The sequence below is a fragment of the Athene cunicularia genome, assembly GCF_003259725.1.
Source record: "Athene cunicularia isolate RWA chromosome 25 unlocalized genomic scaffold, athCun1 chr25_part1, whole genome shotgun sequence".
Classification (NCBI taxonomy): Eukaryota; Metazoa; Chordata; class Aves; order Strigiformes; family Strigidae; genus Athene; species Athene cunicularia.
This window is the reverse complement of record NW_020799134.1, coordinates 1,413,413-1,426,638: the sequence shown is the minus strand read 5'-3', so window position 1 is coordinate 1,426,638 and position 13,226 is coordinate 1,413,413. Positions and strand designations below refer to the sequence as shown.

The 13,226-nt window shown below is 50.6% G+C and overlaps 1 protein-coding gene across 1 annotated transcript in view; it reads left to right on the top strand.

The window, feature by feature from the left end:
• The first annotated feature begins 29 nt into the window (after positions 1-29).
• The window catches only part of PRPF3 (pre-mRNA processing factor 3), a 16,855-nt gene continuing 3,658 nt past the window's right edge, over positions 30-13,226 (top strand). The window contains 14 exon segments of the mRNA XM_026863931.1: positions 30-122; positions 1,792-1,973; positions 2,722-2,852; positions 6,178-6,328; positions 6,715-6,836; positions 6,948-7,168; positions 8,323-8,629; positions 9,309-9,475; positions 10,064-10,146; positions 10,719-10,862; positions 11,116-11,215; positions 11,750-11,874; positions 12,419-12,529; positions 13,108-13,219. Coding sequence (XP_026719732.1) covers positions 1,829-1,973; positions 2,722-2,852; positions 6,178-6,328; positions 6,715-6,836; positions 6,948-7,168; positions 8,323-8,629; positions 9,309-9,475; positions 10,064-10,146; positions 10,719-10,862; positions 11,116-11,215; positions 11,750-11,874; positions 12,419-12,529; positions 13,108-13,219 — 1,919 coding nt within the window. The 5' untranslated portion in view covers positions 30-122; positions 1,792-1,828.

Below are 13,226 nucleotides of genomic sequence, written 5' to 3'. Positions count from 1 at the left end.
CTTTTTTTTTTTTTTTTTTTTTTTTTTTAAATCCCTAAGGGAAGCAGTTTCTCTGGCCGACAGGGCTGCAGGAGCATCGCCTTCAGGTTCTCACCGTTCTGAGAAGTGACATTGTGAAGACGGTTAGTGCCTATATATATATATATATATATTTATATATTAAAAAAAAAATCTGCTATAGGTTTTCTTTCCCCACCGGGTTCCCCGTTGCCACCCCACGAGTCCCCGTGGCCTGAGGGTGCTCAGGGGGCAGGTTTGCTGCCCCAATATTCCAAGTGAAATGCCGTTAAACCTGTTGCACTCCTCTGCCGCTCATTATTAGATTACATAAATTGAAAATTAATATAGAGCTTAAAACAAGCCCTAACTGTATAAATTTTGTTTTTAAGAGCGTATGTGCACAAAGCTATTGATGTGTCAGTGTGGTAATTAATTATTTCTGCTTGTCTTGAACTTCTGGCTTTGTCCTGAAGCGTTATGTCCTAAAAAGTCAGAATTTACTGGTTAAACTTTGTAATAATGTTCTTTTGGGCTGTACTTGATGCTGTATTTGATCACATCTCTGAGAAACCTGCTGTAAAAAGTAAGTGGCCGTGGAGATTTTTCAGGTTTTTGGTTGCAGAGAGGGACGTGCTCTCCAGAGGGAGCGTGAGCAGCCAAAATCTGTAGATTGATGTCTTTTGGCTGCTGTTTGCAGCCCCTAAATTGAGAAATGTTTCCTTAAAACTAATGTCCAGGCTCTTAATTCTTGGTTTCAGGAGTGATAACCGTATTTGATCGGATTTCTGTTAAAATAGACCCACGTTAACATCAAGGCTCTGGAGGCCTTTTTATGCAGAGAAGAAATGCCGAGGTCAAACATATTTCCTTAAGAAGATTTTCTCCTCTTTCCAGATAAAGGAGACTTGGTTTCCAAATCAGATTAGGGCCTGGGCGCGTAGTTAAACGTTATTGCATCTGCAGACTGGGCCTGACAGTGTGAGATCTGCTAAAAATTTCACGGCAAGAAATTTTTGCCTGGGGGAAAAAAAAAAAAAAAATCTGTAATTTCGGGTTCGCCAACGTCGGCCGCTGGTTTAAGCAGCAAGCGTGGAGGCAGCCGGGCACGTGCTGAGGTTTTTAGTATCAGTGAAGTGGAATGTGTTTGGAGTGGTCGGTGAAGCTCACGGGTTAGAGGCTAGTTAAGGGTGAGCAGGTGCATGTGGGTTTTGTTTTTTTTTTTCCTGTTTGAAGGGTTTTTAGGTCGCGTTGCGCGAGGCAGGTTTGTGGTCGCTCTTTGGAAAACGTTGAGCGCAGACTTGTGGGTCTTGAGGCCCGTGGCCTGGCAGCCACGAAAAGAACAGAGGGATGCCCCGAGAGGCCTGAAGGGATGCCCCGAGACTAAACATTTTTGTCCTGTTTGTGGTCGATCCCTGCGTGAAAGCGCGGCCTGATCCAGGGCCAGTGCGGTGCTCCCCCTTTGCCCTTCCGTCATCCCGGGGGGGAAGGCTGGTGGCTGTAGGAATTTCAGGGCTCCCCTTCGCAGGGCCTGATGCTGCAGCTTGTCCGCTCAGGTCACGGGCTTCTCGCTGCTGGGGCCCTTCCCTCCCCAGGTACCTCGTCTAATTTTTAGCTCGTGTTTTAAAAATACGGCAGCAAAATTCATCTCCGAGAGCTTTCACCACTTGTGAGGTTTTTCACGAAGGAGAAAAACGAAGCAACGATTATCTGATGCTTTATTTTACTGCGGTTTTCTCATCTCTTTTTTTTTTTTTTTTTTTTTTTTTTTTTTTTTTTTTTTTTTTTTTACAGGTACAGGGAAAATAATTCACTTCGGCTCCTGGCTAAGATGTCGCTCTCCAAAAGGGAATTGGATGAGCTGAAACCATGGATCGAGAAGACGGTGAAGCGAGTCCTGGGCTTCTCGGAGCCCACCGTGGTGACGGCAGCGCTCAACTGCGTCGGGAAGGGGATGGACAAAAAGAAAGCGGCCGGTACGTCCCGTGGGCTCTAGCCCTGACCCTGCAGCTGTTTGCAAAGGCGGTCAGACCCCTTGCTGGGGAAAAAATAGGGCTGCAAAACTCCTCCAAGAGCCTGGTAATAACCTCAAATCACATTTAAACTGATTCCCTGTAATCTCGGAAGCCTGGGTGTCCTGCTGGTGGCCATGAGCTGCGTGGCGCCTCGTGGTTTCGTTGACAGTGGTGACTGGCAGTGCCTGAGGGGCGGATGCAGTCCTTGCAGGTGTGAGATCTGGTTTGCGTTGAGCTAGTTTTCTAAAGAAACCCCCTCCCAAACCTGGTAGCTCCCGCGTGTACGTGCAGGTGTACCCCCAGGGGTGATGCTGACTGAGCCTCGATGAGGCAGAGGTGAGTACCTGCAAACCCACACAGACAGGTGAGACACGACCAAAAGCCTTGGAATGCATCACAGAAACGGAGGAAATAAAAATTAATCGAAGGCCTCTTTTTCTAAAGGAATTGAAAACCATAATTTAACCCATGGCTTTGTTTCTTTCAACCGTTAGAGCCCTAATTTTTATTTTCTAGTCGAGGCCTGGACTCTCTTAATCCTTCAGAATTTAAAGCTGACAACAGGATCCGCAGAGCCCAGGCCGCAGCCCCCGCTGCGTTAGTGGGGTTGAATCCACCTTTAAGTCTTTTTTTTTTTTTTTTTTTAAGTCTCCTGCGAATTCTCTCTGTTCTCCTCCTCATCCTAAACAATGAATTCTGAATTTTCCAGACCACCTCAAACCTTTTCTTGACGATTCCACCCTGCGGTTTGTGGACAAACTCTTCGAGGCGGTGGAGGAAGGCCGAAGCTCCAGGCACTCCAAATCCAACAGTGACCGGAACCGGAAGCGAGAGCTGAAGGTGATTATTGATTTATTGATTGCTCTTTTTTTTTTTTTCCTTGTGGTTTGGTGGCCGTGGAGGCAGCACTGATTACTCTGCCACACTTTCCTCTTCCAGAGAGGTACATCTCATAATGCTTAAAGTTCAAGAGAAAAGACCCTTCTCCATGATGAAGTGTGTGAGCCTTTACCTTTCGGTTCTCTTTACCTTTGGATGAGGTAGCACCGTGCTCTCTTTGTTGGAAACTTGGGCTTTTGATTTCTTTTAACGATCTCTGCTAGGCTTGTGCAGCTGAGTTAACTCCACAGGGCTCTGTCTCTTGATTTCCTTTCGTCCTTTTAACCAGCTGTGGCAGGGCTGGGTTTGCACTGGGAGCCTGGGGTAGGTGCTCCCAGCAACGTCCTGTGGTTCTTCCTTGCCTGGATTTGCCACGTTTCACTCTGCCAGCTGGTTTTCCCTGTCAGCCAGCGAGTGGGACTATCTGGTGGGTGATCTGATGGGTTTTCATTCTCCTCTCCCATCCGGAATCAACAGAGGGTGATTTTTTTTTTTTTAATTTTTTTTTTTGTGACAACCCCTGTCGTAGCAGAAGGTTAATGACAGCAGGAGGGATTTAATAGCTCTCTGGTGTTTCTCCCATCTAATGCTTGTCTGGGATGGTGGAAGCCTCACGCATCCAAACCTGTTTTCACCTCCTTTCTTCTCTTGAAGACTTCACTCGCCATCTTCTGGAATTGCATTTTTTCCATCACTCGCATTCCGAGTTTAAAAGGGGCTACTCTCCATCCTGTTCCCTGCTTGCAAAGTAAGTTTCCTTTCGGTTTTTCTGAGGTTCTTATTTTATGGCAATCTGTGTTTCTCTATTTTTAATCATCACTTAATCTCGGTTAACTAGAACAAGCCTGTTCAGGATTTGGATCTCTTCAGGTGTGTTGGGAGACAGCTGCCTCCACTCTCTGTTTTCTATTAGAAAGTTGCTTTTTCTCCCACTGTCTGCCTGAGGCTTTAACCACTGCCAGAAAAAGTCTCCTCCGGGTCCGGGTCGCCCGTTAACGAAGTGGTAAAGCAGCTTCTGTCCCTCAGAGCTGGTACAGCCCGAGGAGCAGCAGTGCAGCCTGCTTTACTGATCTGGAGAGGTTTGGGTTGATGTGTCTCAGCTCCCTGAGAGCGGCAGTAGCTTAAAATGACCTCAGTCTTCCGCAGCTCTCTTGGTGCCAATAAGCACCTTTCAAGTATATATTTTTTTTCCACTTTAATTTGGGTGTTGGGCTGGCACAGCTGCCATTCAGAAGCGAGGTTTTGGCCAGGCTGTGGATCCCAGCTGCTCCCCTCTTGCTTTTGAACCTCTTGGGGACGTGGCGGAGAGCTGGGGACGTCGTCCATCCCCTCGCTGCTTGGCGCTTCGTGGTGGCGGGGTTGCAGGCTGCAGCCTGGCACGGTGATTCTTGCGGGCCCCATGGCACAGCTGAAGCGCCTGGATTCTGCTTTTCTTCACAAAAAGTTAACTTTGATTTGGTTGAACTTGGATCGTGCCCGTTTTCCTCGTGGCTTGGCCTCTCCTCTTCCTCGTGGCCGTGGCCGGTGCGCTGCAGGACAGCAGGAGGGGAGGGAGCCTGTGGCAGAGGGGATCTCGTGCTGGCAGAGCGGAGCAGGGCCAGGGCTGGCTGCGCACTAGATGATCCTTCTCCAGCAAAGCGTTCGCTGGGGCGTCTCGCACGACTGCAGGTGGCTGCCGGTGTCCTCTGCTTCCCCACTAACCCAAGAGGAGCTGGGAAGTGGCAGAGCAGATCTAGCCTCTTGGCTCCTGGCGTGGGGACAGGCGTCCCGCCTGCCAAATCATCAACCCCTCTCTCCAGAATTATCTTTCTTGGAGCTCCTCCAGCAGGGTCTAGATCTGTCCTAACCCTGTTGTAACACAAGCTGCTCTAGGCAGGTTGTCAGATCGTGGTCATACTTGCAGACTGACTTGCCCCACCACACACACACACCCCAGTGCAGGTTTTTAGAGTTAAATTTGTACTCGCACGCTTAGATCTTGTAGCAAGAAGCAGTGGATTAATTCAGAATGCTGCTCACTGGTCGTGTTAGCTGTCTTCAGCACGCTGCCTGGCCTGCCTTCTCTCTCCTTGGTTAACTCTTGTGGGGTAGGTCGTTGCTTGGGAAGTTTCAGGAACTAAAACGTAATGGTTTACACACTTTATACTATGGGCAAGTCCTTTCTCTTGAACTTGTAGGTTTTCCAAGAAGTACCTGTGTCTGGATGAGGAAGTGTCCTTGTAGAATATGAACCGTTATAGTGAAGAAGGGATTGCAACTAACGCTTACAACCGGTGTGTATATTTTCTTTTCAAATAACACCTTGACACGCACACTACAGTAACACGGTTGCACGGACGCATCTGGTTTACCACACACAAACCAGGCATTGACTTGACGAAGTCCGTGGCCGTAGTCTCACGGAGCTGGGCCCTGCTTGAGCAGAGCTCTGTGTAGAACAGAGCTTGAACATCCTTTGGTTCGATGGCCCTCGTGCTGCGCCCCGGTCCCGTCGGCATGGTCGTTGCCGAGCTGCGGTTCTCCGGAGCCACTCGGTTTGGAGCTCAGCGTCTTTGGATCCGAGCTGGAGTCAGCTGGGTGGGAGCCTGAGGGAATGCTGTGGGTGTCCCCACCCGCCCTGGGTCCTTTTGGGGAGGCCGTGGTCAGCCAGCACAGCTTCCTTCACCCTCTGAACTTGGCGGAAGACGTGGAAACCATTTTACCCCGAGGCAGGTCAGCTCGGGGGGGAGCTTTTTCCATCTCTCTGGGTAGTTGAGTGAGACCTTAAATCTCGGTGCCACAAAAACCTTTGACTGCCTGAGAGAACAATCACAGAATCATTCAGGCTGGAAAAGCCCCTCGGGATCAGCGAGTCCAACCCTCAGCCCGACTCTACAAAGTTCTCCCCTACCCCACATCCCCCCACAGCTCATCCCAATGGCCCTGAAACCCCCCCAGGGATGGGGACTCCCCCCCCGCTCCGCTCTCTGACCGTTCTCTGTGACAATTTTTTTCCTCGCGTTCAGTCCAAACCTCCCCTGTTGCAGTTTAAATGACAGTGGCTTTTACACAGGCGCGTCCCTGTGGTATCTCCTGTCTTTCACGCTCTTGGATGGATCATCAGTGATGCTTTGGTGGGGGAGCAGGGCGCAGGCTTCCTAGGTCAGCCTGCGAGCGCTGCCCTGCAAACTCCACAGCACAGCGGAGTGAGGATCTGAGCCAAGTGGTGGTTTCTTATCTCAAAACGCTGGCCCCGAGGAGAACTCTTTGTTTTTAACCGCAGTTTTCTCCTTCTCTTTTATGTTAGGACGTGTTTGGTGATGACTCTGAGGTATCCAAGGAATCTTCTGGCGTCAAGAAGCGGCGCATACCACGATTTGAGGAGGTTGAGGATGAACCCGAGGTCATTCCGGGCCCGCCCTCAGAGAGCCCTGGGATGCTCACCAAGCTCCAGGTCAGTTTAACTAGGCTGTGACGTGAGCTCTGCCCCAGAACGGAGCTGCCCGTGCCCAAGATCTTGAATCCTAGCATGGTTTAGTGTTTACCTGAATTCATACCACGAGCTGAGCAAGCCAACGGCAAGTTGCCTTTGACTGTTCTTCATTTGCCACAATCGCTGCCACTGCTCCCCTCGCCTTAGGCTCATGATGAGCCTTCAGTTGAGGAAAGTTTGGATGTTCTCTTGGTCTTGGTAGAGAGTGCCTGCGGTGTCAGATTCCTACTCTACAGCTGGAGGTTGTTAATCGGAGCAGTCTGATACCATTCTGTTCTCACTAAGCTGGGTTGCGTGTGTTCACAGCTGTAAAAGGGTGCTGAGGACCCCGTCTCCCCTGACAGAAGGAAGGAAAATTCATTGTTTGATTTTTTTTTTTTTTTTTTTTTTTTTTTTTGATGATGGAAGCAGCCACCCGGCAGATTGAAGAGAGGAAAAAGCAGCTGAGTTTCATCAGTCCTCCAACACCACAGGTACCTACCAGAGGCAACAGCCAGATCCCGTGCTCCCCGTTTTCTGCTGTGACATGTTGACTTCAGTGTGATGAAACAGGCACGTAACAACCCTTCCTCCTTTTTCAACAGCCCAAAATTTCTTCCTCATCCCAATCGGAGCGTCTCCCCATCGGCAACACGATCCAGCCCTCCCAGGCAGCGACGTTCATGAACGATGCCATTGAGAAGGCCAGGAAAGCTGCAGAGCTGCAGGCCCGAATCCAGGCTCAACTGGCCTTAAAACCGGGGCTCATCGGAAACGCCAACATGGTGGGGCTGGCCAACCTGCACGCCATGGGCATCGCGCCGCCGTGAGTACCTGCCGCTGGGCAGCTGATCCTCATGGGTGTAATGCCCACGGAGGGGCTGAGCAGAGGCTTCTCCAGCACTGCTGGTTCCCTAGCGCTGGTCTTAACGGCTGCTGAAGGAATGAATTTTATTATAAAATGGTGAAATAGAGGATATTCCTTCCTTGGGTGAGACTCTCCCATTTTCTGCACGTGGGATTTGAGTCCTTTCTGGCAGCACAGATGAGACTTAAATGTATGAGGAGGCCTTTTACAAATCGTGGGCTGGTTTGGTGCTTACTGTGGGAAGAAGGCTCGTGTTCCCTTTGAGTTAGAACTGCAGACTGGTTTGGGTTGGGAGGGACCTTACAGCCCACCCAGTGCCACCTCCTTGTCCCGGGCAGGGCCACCTTCCCCCAGCCCAGGTTGCCCAAAGCCCTGTCCAACGCGGCCTTGAACCCTTCCAGGGAGGGGGCAGCCCCAGCTTCTCTGGGCAGCCTGTGCCAGGGCTTCACCCCACGCCCAGGGGAGAATTTCTGCCTTAGATCTCACCTCAATCTCCCCTCTCTCAGGTTAAACCCCTTCCCTCTTGTCCTATCCCTCCTCCCTGATCCGAACTCCCCCCCTTTCCCGCAGCCCCTTTTAGCCCTGGGGGGCCGCTCTAAGGTCTCCCCGGAGCCTTCTCTCCTCCAGCTGAACCCCCCAACTCTCCCAGCCTGTCCTCACAGGGGGGCTCCAGCCCCCCCAGCATCTCCGTGGCCTCCTCTGGCCCCGCTGGAGCAGGTCCGTGTCCTTCTGCTGTTGGTGCCCCAGAGCTGGACCCAGCCCTGCAGGGGGGTCTCCCAGAGCGGAGCAGAGGGGGAGAATCCCCCCCCGGCCCTGTGCCCACCCTGCTCTGGGTGCAGCCCCGCACACGGGGCCTTTCTGGGCTGCCAGCGCCCGTTGGTGGCTCACAGGCAGTTTTTCACCCCCCGGCCCCCCCAAGTCCTTCTCCTGGGGGCTGCTCTCCAGCCCCTCCTGGCCCAGCCCGGGTTTGTGCTGGGGATTGCCCCGACCCGTGGGCAGGACCGTGCCCTTGGCCTTGTTGATCTCTGCGAGGCTGGCACGTCTCCCTTCTCCAGCGTGTCAGTTAATGCTGTGCTCCTATTTTAACGCAGCATTTCTTGTCTTGCCACCAGGAAAGTGGAGCTGAAGGATCAGACAAAGCCTACGCCACTGATCTTGGATGAGCAAGGCCGAACTGTTGATGCGACTGGTAAAGAGATTGAGTTGACTCACCGCATGCCAACCCTAAAAGCAAACATCAGAGCTGTGAAGAGGGAGCAGTTCAAACAGCAGCTTAAAGAAAAGCCCTCGGAAGATATGGAGTCGAACACTTACTTTGACCCCCGGGTCTCCATAACCCCAGCCCAGCGTCAGAAACGCACCTTTAAGTTCCATGAAAAAGGCAAATTTGAGAAAATTGCCCAGAGGTTGCGAACGAAGGTATTTGAGGTCTTGCCATGCTAACTGACAGCACAGAAGTGAGGGTTCGGTTCGGGATGGGAGTTGATTCTCCTCTCCTGGGATGTGAAGGGATGCCGTGTTGGCTTTGAGGAAGAAGCTTTTTCAGTAAAGTCACCTGAAACTTTTCTGTCAACGCTGTTCTTGGTGGAAAGGCAGGCGTCCGAATTAGAACGTGTGTGGAAAGTGTTTTCTTACAGCTGTCTTCACTTGATGAAAAGACCAAAATTTTTTTTTTTTTTGACAAAAGTTTGAAAATTTCCAAAGAGAATAGTTGTTTGGGTTTGGGTTTTTTTTTTGGCCAAGCGTTCTTTCCGCAGAAATGATCACCCTAGAGGTGGAGATTTAAAAGCGTCTTAGTGAAATGCCTGAGTTCCTGGGGAAAAGGGGAGAGAAGAGCTTTGTTAGACAGAAAATTCCAGGGGTAGGATGCCAAGGGAGATGTTCTCAGTAATAAGACCAAATTTTTGGCAAAATTGTCAGCTTCAGCAAAAGCACTCCGCTGTCACATGCGGTGTGGTTTCTTCTGTGGTCTGCTTCTGATTGTTTAAAACAAAACCCCATCAATAAATCAGCAGGTGCATACGTGTTGTGCTTTTCCTGAAGGTTGTGCTATTTTGGAATGACCTTTCTGTGCCATTTTTCTTCTCCCCGTTCTCAGGCTCAACTAGAAAAACTGCAGGCAGAGATCTCGCAGGCCGCCAGGAAGACAGGGATACACACTTCCACCAAATTGGCTCTGATTACCCCAAAGAAGGAGCTGAAGGAGGGGGAGATCCCAGAGATAGAGTGGTGGGACTCCTACATCATCCCCAACGGCCTTGACTTGTAAGTCATTCACTTGCCTGGTTTTGATCGTTGTGCTGCAGCAGGAAACACGGGGAGCTCCCGCTGAGCACTTGGGTAAATCAAATTCCACCTCCCTCATCTCCCACATCCAGGGGGGCACTAGGTTTGCTCCCAAAGTCTCTCTTGGAGCTGGTGGTGGGCAGCTCCCTTTCTCGTTGGAGGCAGTGTTCCCCCGACTGAGAAAACGGCTGCTGTGAAGTCAGTGGGATTTTTTTCAGCCCAAAGTTGGGGTGTTGGGTGTTTGGTTTTTTTTCAAGCCTGAGTGGTGTGTACCAGTCTGGTTGATGGTGGAGTTGTGGGAAACCTTCCTCCTAACCGTGGACTGTGGGTGGATATTCCACTGGAGGAGACACCTACGCGTTAATACTGCATCGCTGCGTGTCTCCTCCAGCACATCAAGCTCTGATCTGTGCTTTGGGTCGGGCTTTGTGTGTGTCACACACCCACCATGGCTGGCCCAAGGGAAGTGTGTTTATATATTTAATTTTTTTCCGTGGCTTGTGTTTAAGGGAAAGCAGGAATTCGGGCTGGGAGGTTTGCAATGACGCCCAACTCTCTCCTTTCTAGAAAAGGTGGAACGTCTTCAAAGAGAGACGAGTACTTTGGGATCACAAACCTCGTGGAGCACCCGGCGCAGCTCAACCCACCAGGTACTGCCCCGGTTTTGGTCAACTTTGCTGTTTAAACTCGAGACAAAATAACTCCTGAGCGGCTGTTGCTTGGTGGGGTGAACCAGCATGCAAACCTCCACCTGTAGCACTGCAGCCCAGCGTCTCTTGTCTCTGAGAGAAGTAATTGTGTGAAGATTAAGGTGAAAGCTCTGCAAAAGTAGCTGAAATTGGGAGGGAGAGTCCCTCCCTGTTTGTTTTTTTTTGGGGGGAACTGGATATAAAATACATAGTGCTTACCTGCCGACAGCCTGCTCGGTGCTTGCCGGGGTGGTGGTGCAGACACGAGCTCCTTACCTCTGGCAGGTTGGTTTTGACTTTCTTGCCCTGAAGAAAGGCCGTTAAAATAACCACGGAGTATTTCTGCTTTTCAGTAAAATCAAAATATAGCCAAAACGTGTTTTCCTGGTTCCGTGTTTGGTGCCTGCAGCGCCGCCAGAGGTCGGGTTTGTCGATCGAGCGTGGCTCTAACAGTGTGGTGTAACGGTTGCAGGTGGTATTTTCTCTTTTTCAAAAGCAGATTTATGTTTATTTTGCCTTGTTTCTCTTCCCAGTGGACAGCGACACACCAGTGACCCTGGGTGTTTATTTAACTAAGAAAGAGCAGAAGAAATTACGGCGACAGACTCGGAGAGAAGCCCAGAAGGAACTGCAGGAGAAAGTCAGGCTGGGCCTGATGCCACCGCCAGAGCCCAAAGGTAAGTGACAGCTACAGGGTGGGCAGCTGCCACCAGAGCTCTGGGCTAACGTGGGCTTGTAGCCATCACACCAATGGCCCGGGCCACGCGTGGACGTGGTTGGGAAGGATCTGTGTGTCGGTGGGATCCGGTACCTTCCCGTACAGTTGGTTTACGAGCCCGTGAGCCAGCCTGGTGTTCCCGTGCTTTACCGTTCACGGCAAACCGGTGTCCAGCAGGAGCCTCTCATGTCTCCTCTCCCGTTCCCTTGCAGTAAGAATTTCAAACTTGATGCGAGTACTGGGGACAGAAGCTGTGCAGGACCCCACAAAAGTCGAAGCTCACGTTAGAGCGCAGATGGCGAAGAGACAGAAGTAGGTGCCACGTTGTACCTGTTCTTTGTTTTTTTTTCTTCTGTAATTTTTAGGTGGATTTAGCGCTGGGGCTGCGTTTGTACACAACAGGATCCTTGAGCTGATGCAGTGAAGCAGAAGCAGTGTGATTTTCTGCGTGTTGGTCTCGTAGCCTATTTCAGCTGCCTTGAATGACCCCCCTCAAGGCCTGTGGGGGGGAGTGGGGTCTTGAGGTGATTTCTTGCCACTGGAGAGCGGCCTCGTGCCCTGTATTAGAGTTTCTTAGCATGATGATGATCGTCATTGCAGTTGTTACTAATTAGTGCTTTCAGGGAAGAGACTGAGGATGAATTGGACTGGTGACTGGATTAAAAAAAGCCCACGTGCTTTTTTAGTTCAGGCAGGTGCAGGCAGAAATCTGGGCGGGAGTTGCAGCTGCTTTGGGATCTGCGGAACATAATCTGAGCTTAGGAAGAGAAGGAGCCGTTTCGATGCCCTAACAGGTAACGCCACAGGCTGCGTTTTGCTTATTGCTGTGTCTCTCTCTGCGTCCAGAGCTCACGAAGAAGCAAACGCTGCGAGAAAGCTCACGGCAGAACAGCGAAAAGCCAAGAAGGTTAAAAAGCTGAAAGAAGACGTTTCGCAGGGAGTTCACATAGCTGTGTACAGGTCAGTGCTGGGCTGGCTGATCCTTGTGGGGGTTCGCTGTAGGTCTCTTGCTAAATACACCTGAGAGAGTCCCTGTAGGAACGTGCTGATAGAGAGGAGCAGCCTTAAGTAGCAAGACTGTGCACCCGCTCCTCAGGTTTCCATCAAGCATTAAAGAATCCCAGCCTGTAGCAATTAACACTGTCCCAAAACCCACATCCCTGAACTCATCCTGTTACAGCTGAGCACTAACAACATGGGGCAAGGTTGGAGTGTTTGAGCTGGGATTGAAGTTTCCATTGGGGAGAGTCATTTCCCAGCTGTCAGAGCTAACCTGGTACATTGATGTCCAGAAATCAGGAAAACTTCCAAAGAGCTAAATCAGATGAGAATGGGACAGACACTGACTCTCTGAGCAGCCCAGACAAACGTGTGTCTTTGAGGTGTGGGTAAAGCCCCTGAGGGGCTGGAGGAGGAAACGCTGGCCCCAGAGTAGGGAGCTCCTATGTCTGGTGATAATATTTCTGGTTTTCCGCAAACATTTGTGTTTGTATTTTTTTTTTTTTTTTTTTTAAGGGTCGAGCAATCCAGCAAAAAAATTCAAAATCGAGGCGAACGCTGGCCAGCTGTACTTAACAGGCGTGGTGGTTTTACACAAAGATGTCAACGTGGTTGTCGTAGAAGGAGGTGAGGACTTCCAAGGCAGGCTTTTGGTCACAGCGTAGCATTCAAAACCTTGCCTCTACCAAAAATTACTGTGAAAACAGTTGACTGAGGGTTGGGGAAGGGCAAGGAAAGAATGAGGCTGTTTGAAATTCCCTTAATTACGGCTCTAATGGGGTTAGTGCTGACTGCAGAGTGCACTGTAATCCAGTTAGAAAACCCAGCGCATTTGCTGTGGAAGGGAAAAGCACTCAGTTTGAATCCTTGATGCTCTGAGCGGATGCTTAGGGCGAGGAGAGCCTCAGCTCTCAGTCTGGCACGGTTCCTCACGCTTTGTGCTGTTATAAGTAATTTTTGTGAGGTGTTGAAGAGCCTGTTTGGCAGCAGGAAATCCCGAGGTGGCCGAGAGCTGAGTACCTTGCCGAAGGATGTGGGGAAGGCTGAGCCACCCCAGGGATATTCGAGCTGGATCGGCCTTGCTGTGCCTGGTCTGCTGGGAAGTGTTTCTGGGTGGTGTTTGTCTTCAGCTGCTTTTTAGAACCTTCTAAAAACCGAAGGTTAAAGGACTTTTTTCTGAACGTTGAGTCTCGGTTCTTCCCCAGGACCCAAAGCACAGAAGAAATTCAAACGTCTTATGCTTCATCGAATAAAATGGGACGAGCAAACATCAAACACAAAGGGAGAGGGTAAGTGTAAAACTGCCTGGGGGGGGGGGTTGTGG